Genomic DNA, 14355 nt, shown 5'->3' with positions numbered 1-14355 from the left:
GGTTCCAGAATAAACTTTGTGGGCCTGTAAAGTATTATTTTGGTAGTGGAAATGGTTTAAATATGTTTCGATAGATTTCCTTGGTAGTTGAAGGAAAGTGAGATTGTCTTATGATGGTAGCGGATAATGTCAGAGCAATTCAAATTAGTAAGTAAGTAAGTAAGTAAAATGTATTTGTATAGCACCTTTCCCAGACCAAGGGTCACAAAGTGCAAAATTAGACCTCTCTTAAACCTCACCGCAGTTTGTAAAGGGAAGCTACTCTACCCCTGTTCACCACAAGTTGTTGTTGCCCCACTTTTCACACCAATGTAGTGAACAGCGGGGTAGAGTAGCTCACCCTAAACGGGCATCCAACTCGCTACCGTCCATTTACAAACCGGTCGCGCTAGCTCCTCTCCCCCGCCGGTCTCCAGTGGGTAGTGAGTGAAAAGCATTATATACAGTATATATACTGTACATACTTACAACTTGTGGTGAACAACAGGGGTAGAGTAGCTTCCCTTTCTCTTGCTATGTTTCTATACATATGTTATATACATATATTTGTTTACAAAACAACAGAAACATTAACAACAGTAATAATTGCTCATTCAACAACAATTGCTCATTTATTTGGTTATTTATTTGGTTACAACACTTTCAAAAAGGTATTTACGAGTCATATTAATGACTAATGAGAAGTATCATTTTGTTTAAATAACTTGATAAATGCAGGAAGCTGATGACAATATATGACTATGGCTTAAAAAACAACATTGACAATTAGCAACTTCAAATTGAGTAGTTGCAATAAGCCATGTCATGTTAATGAGACCATACAGCAGAGTAATGCAACACACAGCAATACAACAACATATGACAAATGCTTCAGTGTGAAACTGTCATGACCTTGCACCAATGCATGCAGTTATCCAGAGCAATTACAGTCATTGAATTGGATCTGAAAAACATATTGCACGAGTCATCAATAGTAGTCATCTCTACAGACAGACTTTGCTGCTCCAGAGAAATTTTCACATAACAGTTTTAGTCCCTCCGACTCAGACAGGAAGTGTTGATGTTGGTCTCTTCCACTCAGACAGGAAGGGTTGATGTTGGTCTCTTCTACTCAGACAGGAAGGAATGATGTTGGTCTCTTCTACTCAGACAGGAAGGGTTGATGTTGGTCTCTTCCACTCAGACAGGAAGGGTTGATGTTGGTCTCTTCCACTCAGACAGGAAGGTTTCGGCAGATGACAGAGACCCGGCGATGGCGAGGCACTCTCTGTCCACAGAAAACGGAGTCGGCGTCTTTAAGGATCTCATGAGTGAAGCCGTATCTGGCCTGGTCCCTGGTAAAGACGGCCAAAAGAAATCCGTCAGACAGCCTCAACACTCATGATGTGTGTAACAACAGAGATATTATCCGCCCCCCCATTGGTTGGTTTCACTACTTCCCCCCTGGATGCTTCAGAGGTGGTCTCTAATAAGGTGCTCTCTAATTCCACATGGAAGACCGAAACTAGTCAAACAAACCACTTGTAAAAATGCTCATTGCAGAACCATGGCGTTTAGCTAAAAATCAAAAAGCCTCTGTTGGAGGCAGTGCCCAGCGCATAGAACATCACCTGCATGACAGAACAGCTCAGACAGAGTTCGTAAATACACTCTGAGCGCAGGAGCGCTCTCTGGTTGTTCGGAGACTCAGAGCGTCCCCGTTTGAAAAGTTCAGAGCACTGTGCTCTGGGAGCCTTCAGAGCACACACTGGGTGGTCCGACTGAAAAGACGGTTTGTCCCGAGTGTCTGAACATTCCAATCTGACCGGTCGTAAATTAACTGATTTCAGAGCGCCCGATGACTTTGAGACCAGAGCGCTCTGAAACCAGAGCAGATTCAGAGTGTATTTTACAAACGCGCCCAGAGGCACTCAGGGCCTCTAGAATGACGGCATGCTTACCTGAGGACGTAGAGAGAGGCATTCTTACCTGAGGACGTAGAGAGAGGCATGCTTACCTGAGGACGTACAGAGAGGCATGCTTACCTGAGGACGTAGAGAGAGGCATGCTTACCTGAGGACGTAGAGAGAGGCATGCTTACCTGAGGACGTAGAGAGAGGCATGCTTACCTGAGGACAGAGAGAGGCATGCTTACCTGAGGACGTAGAGAGAGCGTCGGGGGAGAAGCACATCCAGCCATTCAGCAGCATCGTCCTCCTTCACCAAGCGCATGACGCTGTCTGACAACAGGCTGAGGCCGGCGATGGTGCTGCCGCAGAACTGAGAGAGGGAGGACAGAAGGAGGGGGAACAGATAGAGGGAGATTGAGAAAGAGAGAAATATAGAGCAGGAGGGGGGCGGGGTGGGGCATGATTACAGTTTTTCTCAATTGCTAAAACACATTTCACAAAACTTTCCTCCATTTTCCCAAAACTCTAAACACAACACACTTTTCTAAAGCTACATAAACAAAACCACACCTTCTCTCTTCAAAACTCAAACTTTCACACCAAAACAGCTGCTCAAAGCCTGCAAACATTTAAACACTATACGCATCATTACAGACTACAACAAAACAACTGAAAACACAATGTTCAGTGTGTGAGAATGTTCTTTATAATACTCTACAGTGATATATTCTGAGAACAGATACTGTAAGGTTTCTAAAAATGTGCTTTGGCAAAAAAAAAAGAACATTCTCACACACTGAACACTGGTCATTTGGTTTAGAGAATTGGCTTTTGTGTTTTAGCAATTGGGAAAAACTGTAAAGATGTAGAGAGAGAGAACATGGGAGAGGTTGTCAACATGCGGGTTACGGGTGGGGAGAGATGGAGCTGGTAAATATGTGAGGACTCACTGGTGCGTGGTTCCTAAGCCCAGGGTGCGACAGTAACGCTTGCCCTCTTACCTGGAGCAAGTAAAAAAATCACCGGGTTTGTTTGAGCAAGCCCGACGACGCTGCTGGATCCTGGATATATTTGGATAAATATGGATAAATATATCCTGGATATATTTTTTGTGAAGAACAACAGACGGCGCAGGCGCCAGACCAGACGAGATGATCATGGAGTGAAGATATTATTAAAGCGTACGCAATGCAACGGGTGGTCGACAGGCGCGTACGCTTTAATAATATCTGCCCCCCCATGATCATCTCGTCTGGTCTGGCGCCTGTGCCGTCTGTTGTTCTTCCTGCCCACAGGTAAACAGATCCAGGATCCAGCAGTGTCGTCGGCAAACAATTGCTACTGTACAGCTCGACAAGCCTACCATTCTGTCCCCCGTGCCGCACTGGGCCACAGTGACCACATCCTCATACACCTGATCCCTCGCTACAGGCAGAGGTTAAAACTCTCTAAGCCTGTTGTACGGCGCTTCAGGGTGTGGTCCAGTGAGGCATGTGAGCGACTCTGCGCCTGGTTGGAGAGTGCAGGCTGTGACCAGGACTTGGTGGAGTGGGCGGGGCCAGAGGCTGGTAACAATCTGGATGTATACACAGACACTGTTACATCATTTATCAGCTTTGGCGAGGTGTGTGTCCCCCTCCGCTCCAGGAAGTCTTTCAACAACGACAAGCCCTGGTTTTCATCCCAACTAAGGCGTCTGAGGTCAGAGAAGGAGGTGGCTAGGCGCAGTGGGGACGTGGACCGGGTCAAGCAGGCCAAGTACAGGTTCGCCAAAGCGGTGAAGGAGGCGAAGCATCGCTTTTCGGAGAAGCTGCAGCAACAGCTCTCTGAGGGGGATTCCGCCTCCGTCTGGAAAGGCCTAAAGACCATCACCAACTACAAACCCAAGTCCCCGCTGATGTCCGACAACCTCCCTCTCGCTAACGAGCTGAACGAATTCTACTGTAGGTTTGAGAAAGAGAGGTTCCCGCCCACCCCCGCCCTCTCCCTCCACCCCCCCCCGGCTACAACCACCACCCCCGTCCCCCAGGGGGGCCAATGTCCCTCCTGCTTCCCCGGAAGGCAGCTGGTCCGGATTCCGTCTCTCCCTCTGTCCTGAAGCACTGCGCCGACCAGCTGGCCCCGGTGTTTACCCACATCTTCAACGCCTCGCTGGAGCTGTGTCACGTCCCAGCGTGCTTCAAGGCGTCAATCATCATCCCGTCCCCAAGAAGGCCAAGGTCACAGGCCTCAACGACTACAGACCCGTCGCTCTGACCTCTGTCGTCATGAAGGTCCTGGAGCGCCTTGTCCTGGCCTACCTGAAGCTCATCACGGATCCTGTGCTGGACCCCCTGCAGTTCGCGTACAGAGCCAATAGATCCACGGAGGACGCCGTGAACATGGCTCTGCACTACGCACTAGAACACCTAGACACTGCAGGCAACTACGCCAGGATCCTGTTCGTGGACTTCAGCTCGGCCTTCAACACGATCCTCCCACACATCCTGGAGCACCAGCTATCCCTGCTGCAGGTGCCGGACTCCACCTGCAGGTGGATCACGGACTTCCTGACTGACAGGTCTCAGCGGGTGAAGCTGGGGAAGAGCATTTCCAGCTCCAGGTCCACCAGCACGGGCTCCCCGCAGGGCTGCGTCCTGTCTCCAGCACTGTTCTCCCTATACACCAACAGCTGTGTCTCCCGCCACCCCTCGGTCAAGCTCCTGAAGTTTGCAGACGACACCACCCTGGTGGGCCTCATCTCCAAGGGGGACGAATCTGCCTACAGGGGTGAGATCGAGGGGCTGCAGAGCTGGTGCAGTGTTAACAATCTGGAGCTAAACGCTCTAAAAACAGTGGAGATGGTGGTGGACTACCGTAGGAAAGCAGCCCTGGCCCCTCCCATCACGCTGGGAGGTACCCCGGTGGCCTCCGTGGAGTCATGCCGCTTTCTAGGCATGACCATCTCCCGGGACCTTAAGTGGGAGCGGAACACCGAGGCCCTCACGAAGAAGGCCCAGAAGAGGATGTTCTTCCTCCGGCAGCTGAGGAAATTCAGGCTGCCGAGGTCCATGATGGTCCAGTTTTACACGGCCATCATAGAGTCCATCCTCACCCACTCCATCATCACCTGGTTCCCTGCTGCAACGACCAAGGACAAGGCCAAGTTGCAGCGGGTGTTACGTTCAGCAGAGAGGGTGATCAGCTGTCCCTTGCCCTCCCTCAACTCCTTGCATGACACCAGGGCTCTGAGGAGGGCAAGAAAGATCATGGCCGACCCCTTCCACCCCGGCCACGGCCTCCTTACCCTGCTTCCCTCTGGAAGAAGGTTGCGGCTGCCTAAGGCACTGAAGGCCCGCCACAGGCTCAGTTTCTTCCCCTCAGCCGCCAGGCTGCTAAATGACTCTGGCTTCCCCCTCCCCCCCGCCTCCAAGTCTGCCCAGGACTGAACATGCACTAGACCTTGTATAACTCTGCACTGCACTTTATTTACAGCACTATCCATGCACTGTCTGTCCTGTGTTTGCCTGTTTTTGCATTTGTATTGTACTTGTTTTGTTCATATATATGTGAAAAAAGCATAAATGCACCTTCTTTAATGCCAAAGCAAATTCCTATATGTGTCAAGCATAATGGCAATAAACGTTATCTGAATCTGAATCTGAATCTGAATCTGAAACAAACCCGGCGATTTTTTTTACTTGCTCCAGGCAAGCGGGCAAGCGTTACTGTCGAACCCTGCTAAGCCCAACCCACACCAAGTGATGGTATCTAGGATTGGATAAATGACAGTGTGAAATGTGTCCGTCTGTGTGTTAAAGGTGCAACCTGTCTCCTCTAGCCATGGGACCAGCGGAGGTTCAAACTAGAACAGACATTGTAGCCTTTTTTCTTTTTTCTTATTTTTCTTTTATCGGCAGCCAGTAATTTTGTTGTTGTTTTCTTTTACACTTTATCTTTTTTTTTATTCTTAACTAAACGAATGGCCACTGCTGTGTACACCGGTGCATCATTATTATTACAATACTCAATAGTGGAGCGGATAACAGAAAAATCTTGCAAATTATGATACAAGCATGACATTTGGCTTGGTTGTTCTCCAGGGCTTCTCCAGCTGGAGAGGTACGGACGGTTGAAGAGGTGGCTGACATACACACGCAGGACCAGTCTGGCTCCAGCCCGGTTACCCCAGGCAACATATCCATCTCTCCTGTCATAACCAGCCTTAGCTCATAGGGCCCCTGGTTACCCTGTCTCCGTGGTGAAGGTAATGACTACATACACAGTAAAAACATAATGATACCATGCTCCTGACCTCACTGACAGATCATTGTCGGTTCATGCCACTCAATTTAAGAATTGATGTAAATGCAAATGATGAACGGAAACATGTCTAGTATGAACCTCATGTCGAGACACATGTACTGTATATCACAGTATTGTGGGTGAAGATGGACCTCTTCACACCAATGAAAGAGAACTTTACAAAAAATGTTGAATGAGCCAGTAACACTGATCTGGAGAAATCCACTGTTCAAGGTCTGAACTCGGTATCGGAAACTGCATTCCTCAAAACACACTGTCTGTCAGATCAAGAACACTACCATTTTGTGTCTGATATTTAGCAAGTCACAAAGCTTACTTGGGTGGAGCCTTGTCCTCCCCAGTTTTCAATCAAGAGATGTCAATGTCAGGAACCCGAAGCCAAAGAATTGGACTGGACTCTCTTACACTTGTGTAACGTGATGTAACGACACACTTGAAACTTGTCACTATAGTTTCAATTAGGGTTAGGGTAAGTGCCGTAGAGGGGTTGGCCTAATGGAAGCAGCTTACCTTGACACTGTCGACGTGGGGCTTGATGTAGCCAGCCTTGTCCAGGTCCAGGACGTGTACGGGCCCGAGTAGGGAGCTTCCCTCGTGGAAGGCCACAGCCCTGAGGCGGGCCAGCGCCTCCTCGCACACACTGCCCCAACGGAGGCGCTCCATCTCCCGGTACCCATGAATGGCCTGGTGTGGATTACAAGTCAGAGCTGGGTCACAATGACGATTCCATTCATTTCAAAAAGGTTAAAAGGATTCTGGCTACATTAGGTGTTGTTGATAGTGGTTGAGGTACTCTCATTACTCCCCTGCCCAATTCCCCCCCTAGGAATTTTAGGAACTATTGCATTTAGGCCTAATACAGTTCATTGGCTTTTCTCTACTCCTGGGTGTGTTCTCTAGGTAAGTGTCCCGTTCTCTTTCCGGGCTGGTTTATTACACTACATTGACGTTGGGAAAGCAGTTGAAGAAGCTTTAAGTGATTCTGCATGCAGGGTCATCAACAAAGTGTAAACTACGGGGAACATGCATTTTAACATGCAGATATATATGACCTGTCATCTGTTGAGGTTAAGGAACTACATTCCAGCAGCAATACTTTTGTTTGGTAAGCATAATCGATAATGGCATCGATATCATTTTATTATTTCCCATCCCTAGAGAGGTATCATAGACATGGAGGGTTGACATGGAGGGTTGACACCCGTTCCGTTTTTCCGGGGATTGTTCTCTTTTTTCAGCAGCTGGCCCGGAAAATGTATTATCTTTCCCGGGACACAATTTGTCCTGTTTTTTTGTGTGTAAAACTTCATTTGGTTTCCTTCATAGAGATAAAGGTTTCCTTCTATTGCTATTCTGTTTTCTTCCTGTTTATAGCCTACATCCAATCCTGTGTCTATAAAGGTTTAAACAGATACGATTGGCCATGTCTACTTTTATTTGATTGGTACGGAGCCCCCCTGGGGTCACATGTTAGAATTTCTTTTTTGTTGATGTGTGAATCCGTTCCCTCGGTTTTGTAATTCGTTCCCTCGGTTTAGTAATCCGTTCCCTCGGTTTAGTAATTCGTTAGGGTTATGGTTATGGTTAGGGTTAGGGTTAGCCCCTACGAGCCAGAACGATCGCAAGGATTAGGATTAGGGTTAAGCCCAATGCACACGGCCCCGATTTTGTCGCACCGCCGAATTCGATTCCATTGTTTTGAATGAGACAATGCACAAGGCGTGCGATGCGATTTTATCGCACGACAACATTCGATTCTCCATTCACAGTTCACACCAATAATTCAAAGAATTGAGAATCGAATGTTCGGCGGTGCGACAAAATCGGGGCCGTGTGCATTGGGCTTTAGGTAAAGCTGCGTGCACACAGGGCCATTGCGTTGCACCGGAAGTCATTCATCTCAATGGGGCCGTTGCGTTGATCAGTTGCCTTGCTCTGCATTGCGTTTCTTGACCGTCAGGGTGCGGCAATCAGTCAAAACATTTCAGCTTTTTGCGTTGCGTTGGATCCGTCAAAACAACCGGAAGTAAACCGGAAGTAGTTTCTTGCCCAGAGCTCTCGCCTCAGATTTTAAATCCTCAATTTTGGCCGCCATTGGCTAAAATCTGTAATTTGGCTCTACAAGTGTTAATATGTCATTTTATGAAGTTTTTATATGTTTTCAGGCGAGAAAGTAACCATATATATTCACAAAATGTGTCCAGTTTATCAAAATAACCCGTTTATATATCTGATCTGACGTTTTTTTCCCCACTTCTGTGGGAAACTTCGCTAGCAACACGAGTAGAGCTTTGCATCTGCATCGCACGTTGAAGTACGTCAAGTCCATCCCACCAGGTTGCGCCAGAACGGTGGGTCACGGTCCGCGGTTAGAATCCTTGCGATCGTTCTGGCTCGTAGGGCCTAACCCTAACCCAAAACCCTAACCCTAACTAATTACTAAACCGAGGGAACGATTACTAAACCGAGGGAACGAATTACAAAACCAAATTACAAAAAAAATGGTTCTACCATGTGACCACAGGGGGGCTCCGTAGATTGGCAACAGTGTTCATTAAAACACTATTTACCTTTACTTTGTGCCTGACTCCTGTGTTTGCATTTGGTGTTCATGGGTCTGTAACTGGTAATAGCCCCCCTCCCCCACCAAAATTGTTTTTCACAAATCCAAGGTGGCAACCCTACTGACATCTCGGGTCAACTGCTTGAAGGCAAATCAATTCCATTTTAAAGGTCAGGTTGGAGCACTTACATCATCCCAGTGGTCGAATTCGTATCGTTTTCTCCTCAACACTGGCTCAAGTTCTTTGATGAGAGCACTCTCCTCTTCCAAGCTTATGAAGTCCGTCCTAACCTCCACTTGTTCGTGTAGCCTTTGAACGACGTCTGGGGTCGAGCCGACAACGAGCCGGGCATGTTTCAGACTCTCCGCAGGTCCACAACAACTCGCTGCGGGACTCGGACAAGACGAGCGACTACGCAGAGGTCGTTTAGGGAGTCGTCTTACAACTTGCAGTAATATCATACTTCCCAATGACTTCGTTATTTAGTCTGTTTAGGCAAATAGCATAAATAAGTACAAATGTGTTTCTAGTTTAGGTATGTTTTGTTGATTTTTCTGGTGCGAGAAGTCGGATTCTGACGAGTAGCCATTTTGAAAACGCATGGCATTGTGGGAATTGTAGTTCGTGGGCTGGCTCCCTAACAACGACGGGCTGGCTCCCGAACGTTATTGTAAACAACAACGACCGGTTAATTAAAAGGGTTGAAAAGCACCGGACAATGTTTACATAATGTGTACAGCTCATGTAGCTGGTTAGATAGGTAGCTGGTTAGATAGGTAGCTGGTTAGATAGGTAGCTAGCCAACTAAGCTACATGTTGTGCAGTGTGGCGGTAGTAGTATGCGTTGCTAGGTAACGACATAAACAATGAATGTTTTTGTTAATAATAATAATAATAATAATAATAATACTAATACTTAATAATAACCTTTATTTGCATAGCACTTTTCCTGCAAACCTTCCAGCTCAAAGTGCTTTAACATATCCACACATATATAAAACATAATATAAAAACAACATGAAAAATTATAATAGATAACAATTAGTAATCAATAAAACACACAAATAGCAATAATATAAACTGCATAATAAAACAAGAATAAACCATACAAGGGGCATAGAACAAAGATAAACAAAATAACAAAATAATATAATAAATACCATAAGATTTAAATACGTATACAAATATATACAATATATAGAATAGAATAGAATAGAATATACTTTATTGTCGTTGTACAGTTGCCTATACAATGAAATTGTAGTGGTTCTTCTGAAGGTGCAAAAACAGAAAACATATTCACATATTCACAAACATATACACATATAACATATCACAAATATTACAGACTAGGCAATTAAAAAGCGAAAATGCTATAAAACAAGCTAAGAGACAATGAGGTCCGTGGTGTCAAGTGCAAATAAAGACAACAATCTTAAGAAAATAAAAACAACTATAAAAGCAAGCTAAAAGACATGAGGTCAGTGGCGTTCTAATACTATAATAATACTGTAAAAATATATAAATGTATAAATAGGCACTTAGAATAGAGTTATTGCACATTTCTATTGCACTTTTTCCCCTGAAGATAAACATTTATGAACATGTCTTATGTCTATTGTTCAGTGTTCTGATGGTCCATGGGTAGAAACTGTTGGACAGCCTGTTTGTTCTAGCCTTTATGCTCCTGTACCTCACTCCAGAGCGCATCAGGCTGAACAGGTGGTGACCAGGGTGGAGGTGGTCTTTAAGAATCCTTCCTGCTCTGGAGAGGCACCGAGAGCGTGCCACGTCATCCAGGGAGGGCAGGGGACAGCCGATTATTTTTTCCGCTGACTTCACCACTCTCTGCAGTCTCTTTTTGTCCACTACTTTGCAGCCAGCGTACCATGCTGTGATGGAGAATGTCAGCACAATGATGGAGTGGTAGAAGGTTACCAGCAGCTTCTCCTCCACCCTGTTTCTTTTGAGAACTCTCAGGAAATGGAGTCGCTGGGCCTTCTTTACCACCACTGTGGTGTTGGCTGACCAGGTGAGGTCCTCTGAGATGTGGGTTCCCAGGAACTTAAAGGAGGGGACTCTCTCCACAACGTCTCCGTTGATGTAGAGTGGAGCAGGGTCTGCCTTTACCTTTCTGAAGTCCATGACCACTTCCTTGGTCTTCTTGATGTTGAGAGTCAGGTTGTTTGTGACACACCACTCTGTCAGCCGCTGCACCTCGTCCCTGTAGGCTGACTCATCCCCTCCGGTTATGAGCCCCACCAAGGTGGTGTCATCCGCAAATTTAATTATTGCATTGGTGGGGTGGGTGGGGGTACAGTCATGGGTGTAGATGGAGTACAGGAGAGGGCTCAGAACACAGCCCTGTGGAGAGCCGGTGCTGAGCATGAGGGTGGAGGTGTTGTGTGGACCCATCTTGACTGTCTGTGGGCGGTTGGAAAGGAAGTCTTTGATCCAGGCACAGGTGGCGGGGGGGAAGTCCAGGGCAGCTAGCTTGTCCACGAGGATATCGGGGATGATGGTATTAAAAGCTGCACTGTAATCAACAAAGAGCATCCTCACCGAGGACTCCGGGTGTTCTAGGTGGCTCAGAGCAGTGTGGAGGGCTGTAGAGATGGCATCGTCAGTAGACCTGTTTGCTCTGTAAGCGAATTGGTGAGGATCAAAGCCTGGGGGAGGCGGTCTTTGATGTGGTGAGATATGAGTTTCTCGAAGCACTTTGAGACCACTGGTGTTAGGGCAATAGGTCTGTAGTCATTGAGGTTATTTATGGTTGGGGTTTTGGGGAGTGGGATTATTGTGGCTGATTTGAGGCAAGGTGGAACGGATGCCTGACTCAGGGAGAGATTATATATACAAATATATAGATTCATCAACTAACATTAAAAAAATACATTTAGGAAATAATAGTCATATTAAAAAGATGAGTTTTTAGTCTTGACTTTATATCTTTATATGTAGTTGTTTTAAGTAGTGTTTTATCACTGACACACTAACTACAATAGAGTATGGCCGGTTTAGCCTTCTGCATCATTTGCCTAATTAGCTTTTGTAAAATCCCACCCAGGTGGTGAAGTAAGCGGTGCAGGTTTCACACAAGTCCATTGCTATTATTATATTATTGCTCAAGGCGTGGCTGTTGGTCATTTCCATTTCAAACCCATTTTCTAACTTGTGGCGACGACTACAGTTTTTAAGGTTTAAGGTTTTACGGTATCAAAATGTTCATCTGTGTCCCAGGATTCGTACGGTGTAAATATCTAAGATGTGTCATTTAACAGTTTTTCAAATATTCAGTGTTGTTTGAAAAACTATTCTCCCCATTCACACAAATGGTGGAATGTTCAAAACAACACTGTAGCGGCAGCTGGTCATTTCCAGCGTCTGCACCACTCAATAAGCAGTTCAGTAGCAAGCATCCCTCCCTTCCATAACTGTGCGTCCCTGCCGACAACCAGACTCTCTACATTAGCTCACAGTGACAGAATTGACACAACAGCACCTTGGATGAGAACAGGTTCCTCTATTTGATTTGGGATTTGCCTGTTTGTGCCCTGCCTTACAGGAAACAGACCCTCTCCCAGCACAGTGGATAAGAACAGGTTACTCCAGATGGACTGTATGATGTTTACATTATGCCTCACAGGAAACTTCTGGGCCAATGGCAGTGGCCACATTGTAGGACAATCTACACCAGTATCAATGATCTGGCCGTTCAAACTAGGGCCTGAATTGTTCACCCTAGCCCTGTTTACACAGCGTTGACTAATGCCATGTGTGCCAAGGGCAGTCGCTTTTCCACAGTCACTCCCAGGCTCCTACTGAAGTCGGTGCTTACAACTCTGGCTTTTAGCCTTCTCTACCCCCCCCCCCCCCCTCATCGGGCCCAATGGGGCGTGGTTTAGAGCAAGGGTGGGATTTTCCTGGAATTTGAGCGCTTTAATCTTCGAGTCATCTTGTTGGGTGGCTAGCATCATCCAAGTGGCCTATTGCTATAAACAGACACAATCTTATTGATTTGAATAGCGCTTTCACAAATACAAATGTCCCAAACGTTTCTCTGTTCTAGTTTGCCACCTTTACAAACAGCAGAATGTCAACAAAGTGGAGATCACACCACAGGGCGGGGGGCGAGAGAGCATCAGCTGCTTGGTGCCTGCTGCTCTCTCTGTACCACAGGCCTGGGAGGGAGAGGAGGTGAGGGACAGGACACTTACAGTACCACTTTCTGACACTGGGTAGCAGTATCGTGTTAGAGTTCCCTTTGCTTCTGGTATAACGTCTGCATCCCTATCAGAGGCTTCATCATCATGACGCAACATTAATCGTCTCCGTCCATCACTTAGCACCGTCCATCACACAGCACCGCCATTCTTGTCCATGCCCTGGTCACTTCCCGTATAGACTATTGTAATGCCATCCTCTTTGGTCTTCCACACAAATGTCTCCATAAACTCCAACTGGTCCAGAACTCAGCTGCACGCATCATTACTAGAACTCCCTCCATTGACCTCCATCACTCCAGTTCTCCAACAACTTCATTGGCTCCCCATCAAATTCCGTATTCATTTTAAGATTCTCCTCCTCACCTCTAAGGCTCTCCATAGCCTAGCACCCTCATACCTCTCTGAACTCCTTCTTACTCACACTCCCTCCCGTAGTCTCAGATCCTCCTCTGCCAACCAACTTGTCATCCCTTCTGCCCACCTGACTACTATGGGATCTCGAGCCTTCAGCTATTCTGCTCCCCGCCTCTGAAACTCTCTGCCACCTAACATACGCAATATTGACACTCTCACCACTTTCAAATCCAGTCTTAAAACACACCTTTTTTATATATCTGGTTTTGCTGTTTTTATCTAATTTTGCTTTGTTGATTTTAATGTTTTGATATGTGGTTTTAAACCGTCTTGTAAGGTGTCCTTGAGAGCCTTGAAAGGCGTCCATAAATAAAATGTATTATTATTATTATTATTATTATTTATTACTATGATCATCATCATCATCATCATCATAAGTGATACATTGAAATTACTCTCATATGAGTTGCCCCTCACATTTTCTCTCTCTTCACACACTCATGGACGCAGGCACACACACACACAAACACACACACTATCCCTCTCTCACTTATACCACAGTGCTTCAAAGGACGGCTGTTCCACTATCTTTCCCCTCCCAGAGAGAGCTGGCAGGGGCAGCAGAGGGCGTGGCTCAGTAAGGAGCAGTAAGGACAGGTCCCATATGGAACATTCCAGCATTCTAGAGGTGGCAGAGTTACACCCTTCTCCTTTAAAATTGTAGTAATGCAGCTAAAAAGCAAGCTAAAATGATATGTGACACAGTCTGGTGAAAAGGGTAACAAGTCGGCAGCCAATTTAACGTTCAGACATTTTATTTAGAAAAATGTATGCATTTCAGCGTTGTTACAATGTTACAATGTAAAGTAGTGTTATAGTTAACTAGGTAGCAGTGGGGATTACTCACCCATGTCATACTAACAGATTTTTGTCTTTATGTAGCTAAATGAGAAATAATACAGCCCTTTTAACAATTTCTGACTAATTGGAATACTGTAAAAGAATCCTGTGTTTGCC

The 14355-nt window shown here is 46.1% G+C and overlaps 1 protein-coding gene across 1 annotated transcript; it reads right to left on the bottom strand.

Moving 5' to 3' along the window:
• Positions 1 to 632: 632 nt before the first annotated feature.
• alkbh7 (alkB homolog 7) lies at positions 633 to 9336 on the bottom strand. Its single transcript, XM_080524001.1, has 4 exons — positions 8947 to 9336; positions 6705 to 6878; positions 2135 to 2259; positions 633 to 1334 (listed from the first exon to the last, which is right to left on the bottom strand). The coding sequence occupies exons 1-4, from the start codon at positions 9217 to 9219 to the stop codon at positions 1214 to 1216; spliced, it is 693 nt and encodes a 230-aa protein (XP_080380127.1). The 5' UTR covers positions 9220 to 9336; the 3' UTR covers positions 633 to 1213.
• Between the last annotated feature and the right edge of the window lie 5019 nt (positions 9337 to 14355).

Source organism: Nansenia antarctica (genome assembly GCF_963989245.1).
Source record: "Nansenia antarctica genome assembly, chromosome: 2".
NCBI classification, from domain to species: Eukaryota; Metazoa; Chordata; class Actinopteri; order Argentiniformes; family Microstomatidae; genus Nansenia; species Nansenia antarctica.
This window is presented reverse-complemented; position numbering and strand designations above follow the sequence as displayed.

Coding starts and splice junctions, on each gene's coding strand:
- alkbh7 (XM_080524001.1), bottom strand. CDS start 9,219: ATGATATTACTGCAAGTTGTAAGACGACTCCCTAAACGACCTCTGCGT. Junction 6,879..8,946: donor AATTCGACCACTGGGATGAT/GTAAGTGCTCCA, acceptor AATCCACACCAG/GCCATTCATGGGTACCGGGA. Junction 1,335..2,134: donor CGCTCTCTCTACGTCCTCAG/GTAAGCATGCCT, acceptor CGTCTTTACCAG/GGACCAGGCCAGATACGGCT.